Genomic DNA, 20,409 nt, shown 5'->3' with positions numbered 1-20,409 from the left:
TAAAAACACATACACACACATAGAACACCGTGGTGACTCTTACCATCTGAGAAGTTTGGGAAAAGACTGCGTTGCATGAATTTTCATTTAATACTCATAGACTTAATGAGATAAGAGCTGTTATTAGTTTCATTTATAGGTAGAAAAACTGAAGTTTAAGGAAGAGTTTATTTGTCCAAAGTCATAGTTAACTGATTGTCATTATTACAATTTGAACCTAGGCATCCAATCCCAGAATTGACACCACTGTTATGCTCTACCCTCTCTCATTGTGTGTCAACACATGCACTGTGTTCACTCTCAATTCTCTGCGTCTTTTCTGCTTTTTGACTTGGAAAGTTGTTTTCTTATTTCTGCCTGGAAAACCACTATTAACCCTCATTCTACTTAGACTGAAGCTTTCATTAACGTCCTCAGTCTGGCTTGTTTGCCTTTCTATGAACCATTTTGTTAACATAACACATCATCATCTATATCTTTATCTGTTCCCCTACCAAACTATAGGCAGGCACATCTCAAGTCCTTTTGTGTGTTCAGTCTAGCAGAGTGTCTGACATATACCAAGTAGGTGATAAATATCTGCTGAATGAATCAAAGTATAAAAAGTTACTTTAGCTGGGAAAGTGCCTGGGCTTTAGATGGTATGAATGAATGGAGCTAGGGTTACTCCAGAAAGGTATTGAATGCTGCCTCTGAGAACCAGGCCATGTCCTTGTTGAATTCACTTGTTTTCATTCTAGGAGTGTCTTAGGGGAGATGGGATTGAGAACCCAACCCATTCCTTTTGAAGTTCGAAGGACTCAAACATATGTGCTATAGTACAGTAGACCCAGTCAAGACCAGAAGATAGGATAGGACAATGAAGGCACCAGAAAGGGGCAGAAAGAGAGTCTGAGCTGGTGATGTGGACTCAAGGTCAGATTTCAGAGAATCAGAGGGGTGTGGTGGCATGACCTTCAGGCACTCTTTTTCCAGACTCCCAGTCCTATGGCTGCACTGTGAGTGTGAAGCCAAAGTTAGAACATGGATGGAAGTAGTGTTTTCACTTGGTCTTAAGGCAACAGGTAGAGTTCTGCTGTGGTGGCAGTGATTAAGACTTTCAAAGTAAGGGGTTTGTTTAGGGTCCAAAATGTATGGGGTAAAAATCTACATTCTACCAGGATTTCAGCAAATGGTAGTGGTGAGGCTCCCTTTTTTTTGGCAAGAGTAGGGAAGGGACTGGATTCAATAGCAGTGGGATTTCCATGGCTGGCAGTGACAGCTCTGTTCCACTGCTGGGGACAAGGCAGTGACCATAGAGGAAGCCAAGACCAGCAGGTAGATCTGTGCACAGGTTAACAGACATTGTGTTCATTTATGAGGGTTGTATGCATCTTGATTCTCTTAATACCTTTCTTATTATTAATTGAAGGCAAGGAATGAGGAGAACTGACTCACGGATAGATATAAGCTTTTCTGGTCTTAGGAGTATTTATTTGGGGCAAGAGGAACTGAGGGAGACTAGATTTTCTCTTAATTTGGCATGCATGGGTTTGGTGTCATAATTTAAGTATTAAAGGTAATGTTGACATCACCAGGTTGGTGAAGTCTAGAAATCTGGGTAATATAATTCTTTAACAAAAGTGAGTAAAACAGATCTTTGAAAATATGAAGACGTTTCCTAAGATGCTAAAGACAGTCATAGGCAGTCATGAAAAATGAGACCCTATAGGCAACAGAACAGAAACCTGTTTTGTATGAGACAAGTTTTATTTGAAACACAAGCTTTACTTGACACAAATCTTTCTTTAAAAAAGGTGTTATTTGAAGAAAGGTTTTATTTGATGCAAAACTATTTGTGGGCATTCTGGAGATTCTCATATACAGGCAAAGGAAATTAGGTCATACATGCAATAGAACAGAAAGGATGCTTTGTTTGGAAAAAAGAGAGAACACTGATACAACATCCAAAGAGTTGGCATTGCAAGTGATTACAAAGAAAAGAAAACTCTGGTGAGAAAGGTGACATGTTCAATGTTAAAGAAATTAATGTGTGCATGGCATGGATCATAGTCTGTGAAGACCGATAGCCTTGCCATATATTACAAAATACTCTCCCTGGAATTGTGTTGAAATTACAGATCTGAGATTCAGTTGCTATTCTGAACACTCTTCCTCAAGATGCGAAGCCTTGACATCACCACATCCCAGTCGGCGTAAGCTCCTTCTAGATGGCGGGATATCTCAGTTCCTGCTTCATAGCTTTGCCGGCCGTGAAGTAAACGCCAGTTATCAAAAGTAATCACATCACCTAGACAAAGGATGTTTTCAATATGAATCATCATGAGTTTAATATTTGCAGAGCAGGAAAATGCAAAATATCATTGATACTTAGTTTGCATCAAAAAACAGTATGTTTATGTCTTGTTTTAAATCTGTACATTTACTTTTCACACAAATCAGGCCACTGGATGCAAACAGCTTTAGACTTTTTGACATTTAAACTCCATAGCCTGGTAGCCTCCTGTAGGAACTTTTATAATTCTTACTTGAAATATCTCTGTGTAAAACTTTTGAAATTTTCTTCCTCACTGTTACTTATCTCCTACCTAAAAATGTTCATTTCCAGTTTAACAGCTTCAAAGAATTATAATGCTAGTGACATTCTTGGTTTGTCTTTTGTGTTTCTAGAACATTTATGTGCATTATTCCATAACCTCATAAAAATCCTAAAAAGAGAATATTATCTCTTCTTTTCATACATGAGAAAACTGAGGCTCTGAGAAGTTGAGGGATTTGCCTGAAGCTATGCTACCATTAAATGGTGAAGCTTGGATTGCAATTCCTATTCTTTGGTATTTTTCTCCCACAGTATTCCATTTTTACATGTTACTGCTCTTAAAATCAAGCTGGTGTGAGTGCATAGCAGCAGATATATGGAGATTTCTAGTTTTACTTTCTTAGGCCAAAGATCAATTCAAACAATAATCACCAGTGAAACGAATCTTCCACTTCCTGGCTAAATCAGCAGAGGGAAATTATGCTTTTTATATTAAATAACAGAAGCCTCAAGTTTGATGTCACTTTACTGAGTTGAGATGGTCCAGGGAAAAAACGATGCTTTCTGCTCCTTTATTTCACGTAGCTGGAATATTTCAAGTACAGGTACTACTTTATTTCAGGTAACACTATGTCTGCCAAATCAGATAAGCTTAATGAGTAAATATTACTCATGTAGTTTAGAGTGAGACTCATGGGGTAATTTCATTTGTTTACCAACACAGAAGAATTAGGTACAAGCTTCAGTTTGTATCGATTGGCTAGCAGCGTAGAAAATATAAGTCATCAGTCTTGATATCAGGCATGAGAATTCATTTGGCCTATAGCTTGTTTTTCAAGTATTTATTCTTTAAGTTGGAGGTTGTTAAATTTTGGTGTGCTTAAGGAGCTTGTTAAAAATGAGTATTTTAAAATCTGGAGAGTAGGTGGAGCAGGGGTGGGGGCCGGGAGTCTGCTCTTTAAGCAAGTTGGCTACTCACCAGGATTCTACGGTAAGTGTGCCACATGACATACCCCAGAAAAACTGCTTAGAGATTGCTCTGAACAATTATGGGTGAAGAAAATACATCCGTGCAGTTGTTTGAGAAAACATGCTCACTGACCTGGATTCATCTTGAAAGTAAACTTGGATTCTTTACAGTTCATGAGGTCAACAAACTCCTTCAGAGCAGTGTAAAAAGGCTGAACTTTTTCAACAGGTACATCAAATATTGTGTCTCTAGTTGCATTATTGAAGTTGATGCGAACCACTTGGCCTTTATCATCTAATCTGTTTTTTTAAAGAGAAAAAGTTAAAATACATAAGTCACAAAGTATCTATTACATTTCTGAGGATCAATTTGTCTTGGAAGGTGATTCTGAAATACAGTATTAAAGAATCCAAACACATGAAAGTGTTCAGGTGATGTGTGGTATAGTGTATTCAATTGTTTTTCATTTATTCACTTAGCAAGTACTTTTAGAAATCTTCCAACCTAAGTGCCAGAATGATTCAAATTAATTTAAAGCAAATGTTCCTAGAGATTCCAGTTAAAACGTTTTTTATGTTTAGGGAAATGAATTCATTCTTCATTCTTTGAGATAATAGCTTTTACCTATTCACATATTTTTAAGTCCATAGGCCCATCACTTTATGTTTCATCTATTGAGGTTTTAAGTCTGATTTTATTGGAGTATTATTGGAAAGAAAGATCTGTTTTTTTAAATGTTTGCAATATACTTTTCTAATGCAGTCCCTTGTTTACAGATGGGGAAACTGAGGCACAGAGGAATGCCTAGTCTGAGGTGCATTCTTTGGATCTTTATATCTATGGCACCCTTTTTACCATCCTTTATGTTACTGACAAGGGTGTCATGACATTGAAACTTCTTGGGGCTCTTCCATTCTAGCCACTCTGACGATCTATTCTTTTTTCACTAACACCATAATTCTTTGATAGGAATGGTTATGCTAGTTATGAACTCTCTCTTTTAGAGTCCATGAGTGTATCCTCCCATACCAATGAAGGGAATTTTGTGATTCATTAATCTAATTAAGTCAGAATAGTGTGTCCCATGGTACATTGCATTAAGCTTTCATATCCAAGAATTCTTATGTATAAGCAATATAATCAATTCTCTCTCTCTCTCTCTCTCTCTCTCTCTCTTGCTCTCTCTCTCTCTCTTTCTCTGTTTGTGTAACAGAGTCTTTGTTTCCTTTCACTTGATACTGACTTTCTATCTGAGAAAAGAAGATACAAATTCATTATTTAGAATTCTCAGCTATGACATGAAGGGAAATAGAAAGCAAATTAGTTTCTAGAGAAGACGTTATTCTGAAGATTGAAAAGCGTTAGAGGAGATGAGTGGCTGACATCTTGAAGAGCAACCTAAAATGAAAAATTGAATCTGAACAAGAAGGAAATTCTGTCTGTACCAATAGAATGAAAGGACGGTCCCAATGCAGGGTTATATGATGGGGAAGAGTAAAAAGGATGATGAGGAACAACTGGCTATGTTTTAACTGTATATAAGATGACTGATCTCTCAGGAACACTATTCGGAACTAGAATTTATTTTTGATGTCTGTCTTTCTCTCACACCCTTCATCCAATCTGTCAGGAAAATATGCTGTCTTGACGTACAAATGTATCTCAAAATGAAGTCTTCTGCACACTCCCACTCTCACCACTCGTGTTTACAGCACTCTCTCCTCTAACCCTGCAGAAGCTCCCTAACTGTTCTTCCTGCTCCCATCCTTGCTCTTCTACACTCCGTTCAGCATGGCAGCCAGGAGGCTCCATTTAAAATGTAAATAAATTTATATAAATATAAATGTCTCTCTTTCCATGAAACCTTGCAGTACCTCCCTATTCCACTAAGAGTGAAAGCCAATGCTCTTACAATGGCTAACAAAGCTGGACATGAACTTAGCCCTGTTTGACCTTATTTCTTCATACTCTACTCCACACTGGCCACTTTACTTTCTTTGAACACACCAGACTGTTCTTAGGGCCTTGGTAAGACCTTTCTTCTAGCTGTTTCTGGAAACTCCTTATCTTGGCAATCTCCCTCACTCCTTGAAGTTTTTGCTTAAATACCACCTAGTCAGTAAATATTTTCCTCGTCACATTATTTAGAGACGCAAGCTTTATCCTCCTCTAAGTCTTTTGTCCTAGAGACTCCTCTTATCCTGACCTACTTTTCCTTTTTTCTTAAGTATTTAAAATGTTCTAATATTCATTTTAATTTCCTCATTTGTTTTAAAATTTCTAATTCTCCCCTCTGCTGTGAGACCACAAGCTACTTGAAGGCAGGAAGCTTTGTTTGGCTCACTGAGGTAGCCCAAGCACTAAGAAGAGGGGCTGACCTCAATAAATATTTGTTGAATGAATAAATGAAGGCTTTATGTGTGTATCAGAAAGTGGAGTGAGTACTCTGGGGATTTGATTATTTATTAAACGAGTTTATTTTTATATTATTGGGCTATTTCTCCTAAAAGAAGAATACAAACTCAATTCTAAAATTGGAAACACCCGAAAATTTATCAACTGAGGTCTGATAAGTAAAACACGTCTTAGAAAGACAATGTAAGATACTTCTCAAATAAAAGGATAAGTGTATCCTTTGTAGATACTTGAAAAATTGTGATCAAATAATGTCAAATGAAAAGAGAACACAAAATGTTCAGTATAGGGAACATATGATTTTTGTTGGCATCAATTTGGGGAGACATCCCTATTTCATTCTCAGCACATGTGGTTCAGACAAAGGTGACCTTGTTCCAGAGATGAACATGTGACCCAGGAACAGCCAATGGCCAGTCAGAATTGTCTGACTTTCTGTCTATGGTGATCGTTTCAAGGATTCACTTGGACACAGTGAGTCATTTAGTTTCATTGTAGCTATTGGGAAGTAAGTGCTTTCTATGTGCAGTTGATGGAGAAACTGAACTTAAAATGGTTCCCTGCCACGTGGAACTGAGCTAAAATGGTGGCTCGAGTGGAGAGAGAAGTCCCCAGCCTAAGCCCCAGCCCACTTCCGCATAACCACCTCCAAGCCACACCTTGAGCCAATCACCAGATGACACCTATCCCTTCCCCGACTCAAAGAAGTTCCCAACCCATAAAAACTTGCTCAAAACCTTGTTAGGGGCTCAGTCTTTTTGGGAAGGATCCCGCTGAGCCCGCCGGAGTAATAAAGCTGACTCTCCTAACTCTCTGAGTGCCGCTTGGGTTCTTTCCAGTCCTGGTATCCATAACACAGTGATTACCAGTTTTAAGGATAATGAAAAGTTGGAGCTTGCACTGATTATCTTTGAAAATGAAGCCAACACAAAGGATGGCAAAGCTAAGGGGTGAATTAAAAAGTGATCAATTTCAAATAACATTGTTTAACTCCTGGATCTTCCTAATTTGCATTAGATTCTTTCACTTCCAGCTAAAAGATTTCTGACTAGTACAGTCACACTGATAATAACTATATCTTAAAAATTAAGTGGGCATGAAGTTTTAGTTATTTCCCTTATGTTGATTAAGAACAGAGGCTTTTATGAAATTTGATAAATAATTTTTTTATGATGAAAAGATTTTTTTGTGTGTGTTCCCATCTAAAATTGGATTAAAGAGTTAATAAAAAGTAAAGCTCTGGAGTTAATTGAAGCTTTCTAGGTTTAAGCTTTAGGTTAATGAAGCTCTTGCTGTCAATTGTTTTATTGAGAAATTTATAAATAGTACTTACTCTATAATTTTGTGTTTGGATTGTACAGAGAAATCACAGTAATCCACGCCAATGTCTGTGAAGTCCACAAAGGTGGAGGACAAAATCTGGAATGCCCGAGGATTTTTTTCCTTGAGCTTTCGGCATACATTAAATCCATCTACAATTTCTGAATCACCCCCAGTGACTGTTTGTTTTATGCAGTGCAGAAGCTGAACCTGTAAAGAGAAATATGTTTTAAAATGATGTGCACTTACAGTTTTTGACACTGTGTTAAAGAAAGATACAGAAAGATATGGATGCACTAAAATCAACAGAACTTTTTATATTTGTCTTTGTTCAGCAGGGAAAGGGGTTGGGGAGAAAAAAATTGCTTGTCATCAATATTTTTATCATTCAAACATTGTTACAATTGAAGACACTACACGGGGCACAGGCATAATGATGTTCATTAGTAAATGAAAGGCACAGATTATAATAGCTGCAGGGAGTGAGCACTTCCTGTTTGAGTATTTATGCACTTCCTGTTGGCTGTACAAAGGAAGTGGGATTTAATCTGGGTAAAGGAGGATGGATAAGATTTTTGAGTATGTAGAAGAGATTGGAAAAAGTGAATCAGGTGACAGTGATGATGGCTATGCAAAAAATGCACATTTCACTGGTATCAAAAGGTTTGGCTACAGTAGAGCGTCACACCTGGGAATAGATCCAGTTGGAAAGGTAATTTGGAATCTCATCATGGAGAGTCTTGAATGTCAGATGAAGGATGGTATTGGACTTTCTCTTGTGCACAGAAGAGAATCGTTAATGGCTTTTGAATATGGAAGTCAAAACTGAGTTGAAGAATGTTAATCTAGTGGTATTACATGGGATGCATTTTTTTTTTTTTTTTTTTTTTAAGGGAGGAACTAGTGAGAGAGTAACTACTTGGGAGTCTAATGCAATAATTCATGGGTATGGATAGGAAGGGAATGAGGTAGGATGGAGGGAATGAGCCTATGAGGTTGGATAAACCCACGGAACACTGGGAATGAGAAACCAAAGGATGGTAAATATTAGTTATTTTTACCAAGATTTAGGGGAAAATGTTGAACATTATTTCATTTTGTAAAGCAAACAGTAAAATTAAAAAAAACAAACACAAATTCTTGAATGGAGTTTGTTTTCCTTGGTCATGTAAGCAGCATGGGTGGGTGACTTTGAATACATAGATTTAGACCCTGATTTTCTGTCTAAAGAAACCTAACACTATTCAGCTATAAAAATTTTATTCTTGGTGAGTGAAATAAAAATAAAAACCAATGTCTCGCAGTTCTTATAGTAAGAAAGAGGCAAAAATGATCAAATACCCAGACTAGGGGGATATCTATATGAGTGGAGAAGTATCCATATAATTTGCTTATCTCCATAGATTGTCTAGCACAGTGCTGCCCATTAGAACTTTCTATAATGATGGAAATGTTCTTCTATGTTGCCCAATACAATTGTCACTAGTCCCACACGGCTATAAGACATTTAAAATGTGGCTGGAGTGACTGAGGAACTTAATTTTAGATTTTCTTAAAACTTAATTCGTTTAAATTAAAATTTAAATAGTCATTTGTGGCTAGTGATTACTATATTAAATAGTGCAGGTCTAGCACATATCCTGCCACCCTCACAAAACGGCATACATTTTCTCAATGTTTTAAATTTTGTATGTACTTGTTCTCAAATTACGATTGTGTCATGTACATTTATTAATTCCTCACTACAATCCTTAGAATTTGGTACTTTCAGCTTCATTATATAGGTGAGGAAAGTGACACCCAGAAATGAAAAAAATCAACCAGCTAGTAAAACCTCAGCTAATCCATGGTAAAACTGGTATTCAAACCTTGGTCGATTTGCCTCAAAATCCTCCTGCAGCAAATTCCTTTCCTATATGTAGAGACATCTCTTTATAGGACTCTTAATAATTCAGTATTGTGTGGTATGTGCTTTGTAAACTTAAACTTCCATTTCTGATTGATGAAGTCTTAGTTTCTGATGTTACGAGAGGAGAGAACTGGTCTAAATTAATAATAGTTCCGTTCTTAAATTGATGCTAGTTTTTCTTAAACTTGAAAAAATACTTGCCTAAATTGACTAAGTTGTAGAAAACCATCTCATTACCAGGGCAACAAGGGATGAAGCAGCATGATTAAAAAGAAGATGAAGTGAAAATGTCAACCTCAAATGTACCAAACTCCAAGAAGGCAAAACAATAGCATAACTTTGTCTCTGGAAGAATCAGAGTGTTCTTTAAATCCTTTTAGATTTTACCATAATGAAGTAACACAGAATAATTCAAATATAAATCTTTATAAAAGGTCAACTGATGTCTTTTACATGTGGCAAGGCCAAGTAATAATCTTCTCTTGCGTATTTCCAATTTAATGTAATCTTATGAAAGAAAAGAAAAGGACAGAGCCAGAAAACACTTTCACTGCTAATTCAAAAGGTAAATATATGCCTAATGTGTATAAAACCCAGTTCTATTTCATGTAAGTCATTCAGAACTAAAAGTAGTTTCTTTCTAAATGTTACTTTATGGCAGCATGTGACTTTTGGCCCAGACAATGAAGTAAGCGAAGCAACATCTGTATTTCATTAAAGATGTGCTTCCTTGTCCCGGACCTATGTGATCCAAATTGATCAAACTGAACTCTCAACAGGTAACTTATCCAGATCATTTCGTCGGTACTGAAAAGAACATTGACTCATTCTGTTTGTTATGAAAACCCTCCAACTTTGGAACAAAGACCCCTGAATAACTCAAAATGGAAACTTGAACAATAGCATAAAGAAGTGCCCACATTTTAACTATTCTTCTACTAGGATCTAGACATTTCAGGACTCATCTTTTATTTTAAATTCTCCTATTGAGTTATTTAGCTTTGGCTGTTTCATTTGCTGATGGCGATAGGTACAAATTTATGGCATTTCTTTGCCTCTTTATAGCATATCTGTTAACACGTTGCGTACGGCGGGGTTTAAATCCCTCCTGAAGATTCTCGTGATCCGTACGCAACGTGTTAAGTTTCTATTGCATGAAAGGTGCTGAGTTAAGTCTTGAGATATAGGGAAGTATAAGATCCAGTTCCTGTATTTTGTAATGAGTTTGGCAATGTGTATAAATAATCATCACAGTATATAAATTACAGAAATTCAGAAAGGTTAACTCAAGACCAGTCTGGTATGGTGAAAAAGCTAGGTTGAGGCCTGAGTTCAAGTCCAAGCTCCCTATTATTCAGATATCACCCTGTGAAAGTATTTAACCTTGTTGTGTGTCATTTCCTTATCTGACATAAAAAGACATGATTCATCCCATCTACCTGAAAGAAATGCAAAGAGGGATAAGATAAAGTAATGTAAGTAAAAATGCTTTGAAAGAGTATAAAATGCTATGAAAATGTCAAGCATTATACTACACTTTAGCGATATTTATGAAGTCATTTAATCACTTTTCCATAGGCTTTCCATTTTAAACCAGAAACAAAACCTAAACTCATAAAAAGCAGCAGGTAATTTAAAAATTCAAATAGAAGCTTTAGTTTCCTAGTCTAATTGTAAAAACTTTATTCCATCTAACTTTCCCAACCTATCTTTAGCAGACGAACTGAGCTGATTAGTTTGGCTTTTAACCCCAAGGGTTTTAGAAAATTTCTGGATCACAGTTAGAACAAATTCTATTGTGTACCTCTTCCTCCCCCAAACCCCACCCCCAAAATGACTGTAGTGGCCATTTCACTGTCATCATCTAGTTCAAAGAAAGCATGTGGTGTTTTGCAATCAACAAAATAGTTTGAAATGTGAAGTCAAAATACTAGGCTAGCTTAGTTAATGCTGGCTAGGACAATGGAAAACAACAAGGGCACAGAGAAAACGTGTTTAGTAATTGATGGAAAAAACAGACTAATTTTGATTTCCACCCATTTTACCTTCATTAGCTAGAGAATTGCCCCAAATTTCCACTTACATTTACCTTTGAAAATATAAATTTCTGTGTAGTTACTTCATTTATTCCTACTCAGCTCTAAAAATAGAAACAAAATATCTTTTCAGAGGTAGTTTCCTGACCATTTCTTGGTTTAACAAAATGATGCTTTTGTAAAAATGCAGCTGGTTTAGTAGAATGAAAATTTTGTAATAATATAGTGGAAGAAGGTCTTTCTAGAAATTCTCCTGAAGGATTTGTGGCTCCATGCTGAACATTTCCTTCCTTGATGAGGAATCTTGATGGTTTCTAAAAATAGCCAAGGTGATTCTGCTCCTTGCATTCACATCCTTGTAGTACATCTTTGCAGCTTCCTAGAAAAGGTGGCCTCTACTTCTTCATCTCTTGAATCTGACCTAAACTTATGACCAAAAAACATGGCCGAAATGACGCTGTGTTGATGACTAGCCTAAGTCTTGAGAGGCCTTGTATATTTTGGCTTGCTCTCTGGACATCCTGACAGCTTCTCTGTGCAGAAGCCAGGGCTAGGCAGCAGGAGGATGATAGGCTAGATCAAGTGGAGCCGAGACGAGCCATCTCAGACCCCATCCCCTACCCGACTCAGCAGCAGCAGAACTGCCCAAATGAATGCAGCCCAAACTGTAAAAACATGACTTAAGTAAATGTTCTTTTAAACCCTTAAGTCATGGAATTTTTTGTTGTTGTTGTTTGTTTGGTTTTTTGTTTGTTTGTTTTGTTTTTTTGTAGTAATAGCTAACTGATAGAAATGATGGCCATGTGACTTTGTGGGAAAAACCCTACATTGCGTTCCCTTGTTTTCTTTTCTCTTTTAACTCTCTTGGGAATGGTAAACATGCAAAAAGACCTCAAGAAGTAAGTTGTGGTGAAATGTATTGATAAAGCAAAGAGTGCCTGTAGTTATTTCCAGGAAGAAACAAACAAGCAAAATGTTTAAACAATATATATGAAAATCTCCTATCCCATGGGAATGCTCAGCTATTCAGGATTTAGATACAGAGATTTGTAAGTTTGGATTGTTTTTGGAGAAAGAAGATCTACGTAAGCCAAATTAGCCGGTAAAACATAATCTTCTAGGTTGAAAATATAGGACACTGGTCCTTGGCTTGCCTTGTGGAAAATGTGGGGAGGCTCACCTTACCCCAGGTGGATGATGGAGGGCCGGATAATCAGTGTGAAAACTTAGCTTCCCAGTGGTGTAAGCCACATTGTTTGCGTCGATTTTGTCTTGCACATGCCAAGTATGTCTGTAAAGCACAAGAAACATATGTTTAAACAGGCTGTCACTAAACCAGAGGAAATGTGTTAGAATGAACTTGCTCCATGGGGGAAATGCAAACTTTTCATTTTATGAAATAATTACAATAATGACTACAAGCCAAGGAAGAGGGTCTGACCTTACTTTGTCTAAAGTAACCACTTCCGAATTAGCATCTTCTCATTGCTCTTCTCTCCAAAATAGAATGCATTTGTCTATCCTATGGAGTTTATAGAGAGCTGTATGTTGAATTGTAGGTTATGTTTTCTAATAGCTTAATACCTTTTTATAAATGGTTTTTTGATGTGAAATTAGTATAACTATTTGGTTACCCCATATAATAGCTACATAGGAATGATGAGATAAATGCTTGATTTATTGAGCATTTGGCACCATAATGGATTAGATTTTTTCCACTCCAAGATGAATAATTAGTGTTTTTAAAATAATATTATTGATGAAAATGTATTAAAACTAGATAGTAGTAATGTTTTCACAACATTGTCTATATACTAAATGACACAGAATTATACACTTTAAAATGGTTACTTTTATGTTATGTCCACTTCTACCTCCATTACCAGCAAAAGAGCTTGGCTTAAAAGTTAGAAAATGTTAATTAATAAAAGAACTAGGAATTGGTTGCAACTCTGTGACAAGAAAATAAATCATTATTCAGATTCTGTAAGGCTTTTCTCTTAGAAGATTGAGGAAATAGGTAATTGGAAGGAAGCCATGTTCCCAAATGAACCAACACTGTCTAGAAAAAAAAGTCACCGTATATGCATGTCATTTTATTGCTGTTACAATGTTTATTTTTAAATTTATGTTCACACTTATTAAGTAATTTTTCAATAAAATTATATTTAACACCTGTTCTATTCCAGGCATTGTTTTGCATTAGAAATAGAGCAGGGCACACAAAAAAAATTACTACCAAATCTAATATTACATAGAGATAAGCGCTTTAAAGAAAATAAAGCAAGGTAAGGAGATAAATATTAGGGGACTGGAGAATATCATGGCAGAGATGATGCTTTGGGGAGTACTCTAAGAATAGCTGGAAGTTTTCATAGAAACCTGACTAAAATCAGGGAAGAACTGTGAATTTCTGGAAGACATATTCTAGGCAGAGAAATCTGAAGTGAAAATAGGGTTTCTTCCCCATTCTCTGGTGTTGAGGTTGCAACTAGCTATTTAGCTCTGTTTTTCTTTTCTTTTCTTTTTTTTTTTTCTCATGTAAAATCAGGATGGAAAGCCTGGTATATCTTTCAGTAAAGGTTAAAGACCAATCCACATGTTGTCATGAACTGCAAAGAGACCTAGTGAAATGAGAAGAGGAGTATATATAGCTTGCTGCAAACTCATTTCAAATATGAGTCACGCACAGTCCATTATATTTAATGACTGTAGCGAAGAAATACATATTCTCTATGAAGTTCATGCCACGCCAAGTCCCAGATATGATACAGGTTTAGGCTGTAGTCAACATCAGCATTCTAAGAATTATCAACACGTAGGAAGGGATTTAAGGAGACACAAAAAGTAATTTCATCAAGTTGTAGAATATATAATAACTTCTGACTAAGCAGATGATGCTGTTGACACTGTCAAGTAGGAAATGACTATATTTAACTTTTGTTTTCAAGAGTGATGATGGTTTTGCATTGATTCACCTACATTGTCTTTCCTGGTTTCTCCTATGATTGAGGGAAAACTAACTGAGTTTTGCGGCAGCCAAGAGCTGGCTGAGATTCAAGGTGCGAGCTTTAGCCAGGGAATAGCTCTCTGCTTTGTTTGACATTATCTGGCTTCTACAGGGACACGGCCTGTGACTTGGCTTCCTCAGAGCAGTTCTTCAGCACTCGGAGCTAACTGGCAGGGGATAATAAACACTTTTTTTTTTCAGCCTAAAGTATCTTAGGCACAGTATGGGACGTGTAGTCTAAAAGTCTGTGCTCGTACATAATGATAAATCCCAGGAAAGGAGCTTGCCAATCCCCACCATAAAAACCTTCTCCTAATAGTTTTAGCATAAGTCTGGAGAAATCCTAGAAATGTGTACCTTTCTCCCTCCTTATAGAAAGGAACCATGCCAACAAAGATGCTGTGATTGTCTGTGGTTCTAAGCTTTGAATTATCCTTCTCAAATCCAAATCTCCAATGAAACACAACAGAAAGAAATGCAAGCACATCTATCAGCTTGTGTAGAAATGATTTTTTAAAAGCCCACTTGTGGAGTCTTAGTGAAATGAGGGTGTACTTACGTGCACCTCTCATTAGAGACATGTTCTAAAGTTGTTCTAAGTAAGGCAGCAACTCAAGCAGATTAACAAACATTGTCATGACTGAAGCAGAGATGCAGGGACAGATTGTTCTAGAACTGAAGAGGTGGGCATCTTAATCCAATGGTATAGACTTGCTTGGTATTGTGCCACAAAAATCCTACTTTTGCCAAAGATGCTATTTTAAACAAAGCTAAACAACCAAAGATGCTACATGAAACAAACCACTGACCCATTCATGTCATTCTTAACATTTAACTAGAACTTTCCATGACGGTTTTCTCATTTATTCAAGGTTTTTGTCAAAAGCTCCTGTACATTAAAAATCATGATTTTCAGAGAATATTTCATAGGCTTGGTTTAAATGCTAATTCATTAGATTCACCCTAATCTAGATGACCAGTCATAGATATCATGATATTTCATGGTATTAATAGTGTTTTGTGACAAGTTTGAAACCTTCAGTGATTATGGAATGCTTAAAAATTATTTTTGATAGATTTGTCCTTTATACCCTTGGTGATAGATTTTATACTGTTTTTGGTTAGTGGCTCACTCTTGGAAAATCATGCTGGATTTGTTTGTAATCTTTTTTTTTTTTTTTTTTTTTTTTTTTTATGAAGAACTACTCACATGAAAAGATGGTCTATACCTGCAACCTGGCTTTATTATCACCAGCAGCTACAACCCCCAATGTTGACCAGCTGCAAACTCTTTTTGCACATTATGGAAGAATGCCTTCTTTTGAACATCAGTTACTTATCCCATTGGATTAAAAACATAATGCTCACATCTTATTTTTATTTTTAAAATTTTAATATGGAAAATGATCTTCTAGCTAAAATAAACGAAAACATTTTATAGTTAGCCATCCAAAGGAATACCACAGTGCATATTATTTCTCACTATCATTGTGACACTTCCATATGTGACTTCCCAGAGGCAGTCACTCACCAGAACTCCAGCCATTTATTTTTCCATTATCATTTATTAGACACATACGTTGGGCCAGGAACTGAGGATGCGGAAGAGAACAGATTTGCCCCTCATGAAAGTTAGTCTACAGGGAAGACAAGTTAGTGTGATTTGTTTTCCAAAGCTAAAGTACAAGGTGTCATAAGAGTAAACACGTGAAGCTTAAATGGAGACCTGAAGATTGAATGGGATTTGCCTAGAAATAAAGGTCATTGTAGGCAGAAGAATGGCCTGTCAGAAGGCCCTGTGGAAGGAGAGAACATGGCCTAACAAAAGAAGCGAGAGAAATTCAGTCTGGGCTGGAGTGGAGAGGATTTCTCTGTGTCAATTCTTGGCTTCATCTCAAATTTCTGCTTCTTTACTGTCCTGTAAAGTCTTGCAAAAAAAATATTTCATTACATCAGGGAATTGAGTTCAAACATGTTCTTTATCTCATAGCAATGAGCCCTCTATCAAAAACGTTTGTTAATTGAAAACATGGACTCTAGAAGAGTAAATTGATTATTTTTCTGATGGTGTGATTATTAACTTTAATCCTGGCCTAAGCTATATAGTTTAGGTCTATTTAGACCATAAGTACTTTAGCCATCAATTACTAGTATTATCTTATTTCTAGGGGAAGGGTTACAGTTATTTGTAAACAATACTTGGCAAAATTGCTAGAATTGGATTTTAAAAAGTCATCTTTTTGGTTCTGCTTATATTATGGACACATTTATATTGCATGCATTCCTGAATATTAATAATTTCATACCATTTTTTTAAGTGAGAATTCACATCTCCAAACACAAACTAGAAAGACAGAAGTAACCTTTCTGATATCTAGAATTGTTCTTACTGAATCCATTAAACTATTATGGAAATCTCCATGAAGCATAAAGATGTAAAGTAAACAAGGAAAATTCTGGGGTTATGGTGGTGACCGTTTTTAATTTCTCTGAATTCTCTCTGAAAGACATCTAGAGTGTAAACCTCCAAATTTGGGGACAACATCTCACCAAAATTAGGTGACAAGATATTTCCATGAACCCCCAAAATGAATGGGTATAGAGATGGACCCTCCAAAGCCATAACACGTGGTATCAGCAATCGTATAGGAGAATGCGGAGGGAAGCAATTAGGTACCTGAAGGATCTGAAAAAGTCAAAGTCCGTAACAGATATTTACTGGCATGTGCAGTTAAGCAATTTGAGAATGGCAGTTAAACCTGAGAGGGGCTTTTCACATTCCAGTATAGCTGAGTGCAAGAAGTCCATGGTAAGGGACTGGAATAGTCTGGGCCCCATGAACTCTCAAAAATTCACCAAACTCCCTTCCGTGATAAAGCTTCCTTCTGAGGAAGACTCCAAAATGAGCATTACAGGGACAAAGGAAAAAGAAGTCTAGATGAAAGTGAAGTAGAGAAGCCAGGAGGTCTGAGAATGTTATTAACCATAATTTTGAAGTATGGCTTAAAACTGTAAGTTACAAAAGATTTCTGAATCTTAGCTCCCTTTAATAGCAAGAAAACAAATTTCACTTAAAAATCAGCAACATAAAATGATTAAGGTTTAATTTCATAGTTATTTTAAGAAAAAAAAAAGAGAATAAATAGCAAAATAGCTACAGACAATACATGCCAGAAAAATATGCCCCCAAAAGATTAAAAAAAGCATCATTTTCTATTTCTAACTTCTGTTTTCTATTTATAATGACTTTTAATGAACCTAAAGATTTTAATAAATGGTACAACACGTAGAAAAATAACCTACAAGAGAATCAGAAACTCAAAAATAAGATGATAGATTCAGGAAAAGTGTTTTTTAATCTCTAAAAAGTGAAGATTAGAAGAAATGCATGATCAAATAATAATGGCAGATAATGCCTTTAAATAACTAGAAAAGGGAGAAAAATTTAAATATCAAAAAAGGAAGCAATAAGAAGGATTTGAGAGAAAGTAACAACTTTTTCCTTCTTATTGCTTCCTTTTTTGATATTTAAATTTAAATTTAATTAAATTTAATTAAACAAATTAAGAGAATAGGCAGATGATTTAATATGTGCATACTAGGAGTCCTTCAAAGAAGAAGCCCAAAGAACAGAACAAATACTAAAAACTGTAATTCAAAAAAATATTCTTGAAATTAAAAAAAAAAATAAAGATTTGAAACTGCATTCTGAAAGACCAAATTATATACTCCCTAAAAAATTGCCTCAGAACAACCAACAACACAGTCTGTAAAATTACTGGTTTAAAAAGAAAAAAAAGAAATTTTTGGGGCATCTAGGTAAAAAATATCAAATTACTGAGAAGGAAAAGAAAATTAGATAACCAATAAAACCATAGTGCATATTAAAGATGCTGTGAGCCAAGAATTTTATATTTAGCCAAGTTGATTTTCAAGTATAAAGGCCTTAAACTGCTGTCAACATGCAAGAATTCAGAGACTATTGTTCCCGGGAGTCCTTCCTGAGGAATTTACAAGAGAACAGTCTTCAGACAACTAAAGTGAGTAGTGATATGTTGCAATAGCACTGGCGCTGATTACTAAACTTGTATTTACTAATAGAACTAATTATAGGGAAGAAAGAAACCAGATGATCAAAACACTGAAAAGTTAGGAAAACAAACAGTAGTGCCAAGGGATGCACACTGGGGCAATAATACTTTAAACCTGGGAAAAAAAGGTGGTGAAAACCATAAAATTCAGGAGAGCCATTACATTTGGGGACAAAAGAGAGGTTTGTGATTGGCTGGGATGTGTGGATGGGTTCTGGAGTGGCTGACCATGTTCCATTTCTTGATCTGGGTGGTGTTCAAGCATATTTGCCTTACAATAATTCACTGAGCTATACTTTTGTTTTACGTGATTTTTTTGTATCTGTATTATATTTTACCATCAGAAGTGTTTTTTTAAATTTATTTTTAAAGGTTAATGATTCTCCCAATAATAAAAATGAAGACAAGTAATGATAGCAACATGATAACTACCTCTAAAAATGTAAAGAAAAAAGTTAATAGCAATTTGCTCCAAAGTCCCAAATACCTAAGTTATGAAAATCTTAGAATGCAGAGCATTGCAAAATAATAATGATGGTGATGATGATGATGATGATAGTAATAGTAGTAGTAACTTAGGAAAATTCCACATTAAACATATTTTGTAGTTTTTTGGGGGGATGGGAGGTAAAATTGTGCTTAATTTATTTAATCTGAACAAGATTGGATGCTAGTTTAGATTACCAATGTAAAAGACTAAAATATAAACTTTATTTTCTCTTGCGACAAGTTATCTGATTCTTTGTTGATTGTTATTTTCCCTTTTCATAAAGAGTTGGCTATAACTGAACTTACTAGAGGGGAAGGGGATTACTATTCTGGTGCTGTCATTATGATTTAGTTTAAGAAATTGCCATATAATCCTGTCAAATTATTCCCTCGCATCTGAACTCTGAATATGACTAGAAGCCCCATTTGACAACCAACATTATTATGGCATTGGATCTAAAGGGGAAATGTTAGATAACAGCAAACTGCCATAGTACCATGGTGTGACGGAAAGATTACACACAGTTAAGTAAATCTGGGTTTGCAGCCTGATTGTTTTGCCTGTTTCCTTACCTTTAAAATGGGGATCATAATTCTTATGAGAATTGCGAAGATTCAAGATGATGGTAAAGCATTGAGCACAATACTTAGCATATAAAAGGTGCTCACTGAAAATTTATTTTTCCCATCCCAGTAATAACAGTTGCCTGTCCTGGCTGCACAGACTATAACCAAAGAGGCAATGGGGTTCAGAGGGCTTGTGGAGAAGCAATTGCCTTATTAGGGCATCCTATAAATTTTCTCAAATGATTTCTAGAGGAGCATGAGGCACAGAAGTTATTTTTCCTTTCATTCATGTGATGACCTCATACTCAAGTGGTTTTCTTGGCAGCAACTTTAATTACTATGAAACCTAATATTACAAAGGGAACCCCAGGGACTGGCTCTTGGCTGATAACATAAACTGGGGTTCACAATGGCTGAAAGAACATAACTTGTTACTCTGCTTAGGAAACCCTAATAGTCACAAGAATACACATTTTAAAGGCCCCAGCCCCAACACAAACACTACGGTTAGTAGTAAATCTTAAAACAACTCATTAAGAAATCCCAATGTGAATTTTTTTACAAAGTAGGATGGAATTACAACTAAATTCAGAACTCAGACAAGTTTTCTTTGCTTTCTTCCCAAGTCTGAATTGCTTTTAGGTTGTTTATTCATAACTCAGAAGCCATTTTTTTATTCAAGATGGGCGGTGTAGTTTTCTCAAGCAATTTCTTGGCTAGAGCTTCAACAAAATGGGTAAACTTGTTTTTTCTTCTGCTGTTCAGTCCCCACACCTCACAAATGTTTTCTGGTAACATGTATATCAAGCAAGTAGCTGTTTCAAAGTCAAATTTGGAGGCAGTGCTAATGGCAGTAGCAATTTCTAAGGGCCAGATGCCAAGAAATAATAATATTTTTCACTCATACACCCTCAATCTTTCATACAACTTAATGTGTGAAATGCTGCTGGGCTGGCTTACAGAAATGCTAGTAGAAATCCAGTGAATGCTGGAAAGGAGATATACTCCCCAGAAGCCATTTCAATTTTGTTAATTCTTGACTGGCTGGTGTATTTGACAAACA

General features: G+C 36.0%; 1 protein-coding gene and 1 long non-coding RNA gene across 8 annotated transcripts in view; one reads left to right on the top strand and one right to left on the bottom strand.

Annotated features, from left to right (window-relative positions):
- Positions 1-20,409, top strand: part of LOC141572250 (uncharacterized) — a 415,695-nt gene that overhangs the window by 138,389 nt on the left and 256,897 nt on the right. The window lies entirely within an intron of this gene.
- Positions 1,729-20,409, bottom strand: part of BBOX1 (gamma-butyrobetaine hydroxylase 1) — a 63,001-nt gene continuing 44,320 nt past the window's right edge. For all 6 annotated transcript variants that reach the window (XM_074336151.2, XM_074336152.2, XM_019749175.3 and 3 more), the window contains 4 exons: positions 12,375-12,480; positions 7,258-7,454; positions 3,642-3,808; positions 1,729-2,290 (listed from right to left, as the gene is read on the bottom strand). In XM_074336151.2, coding sequence (XP_074192252.1) covers positions 2,130-2,290; positions 3,642-3,808; positions 7,258-7,454; positions 12,375-12,480 — 631 coding nt within the window. In that variant the 3' untranslated portion in view covers positions 1,729-2,129. The remainder of the gene's footprint in view (positions 2,291-3,641; positions 3,809-7,257; positions 7,455-12,374; positions 12,481-20,409) is intronic.

The sequence above is a fragment of the Rhinolophus sinicus genome, chromosome 14 (assembly GCF_057876585.1).
Source record: "Rhinolophus sinicus isolate RSI-liver-muscle chromosome 14, RSI-T2T, whole genome shotgun sequence".
Lineage (NCBI taxonomy): Eukaryota > Metazoa > Chordata > Mammalia > Chiroptera > Rhinolophidae > Rhinolophus > Rhinolophus sinicus.
This window is presented reverse-complemented; position numbering and strand designations above follow the sequence as displayed.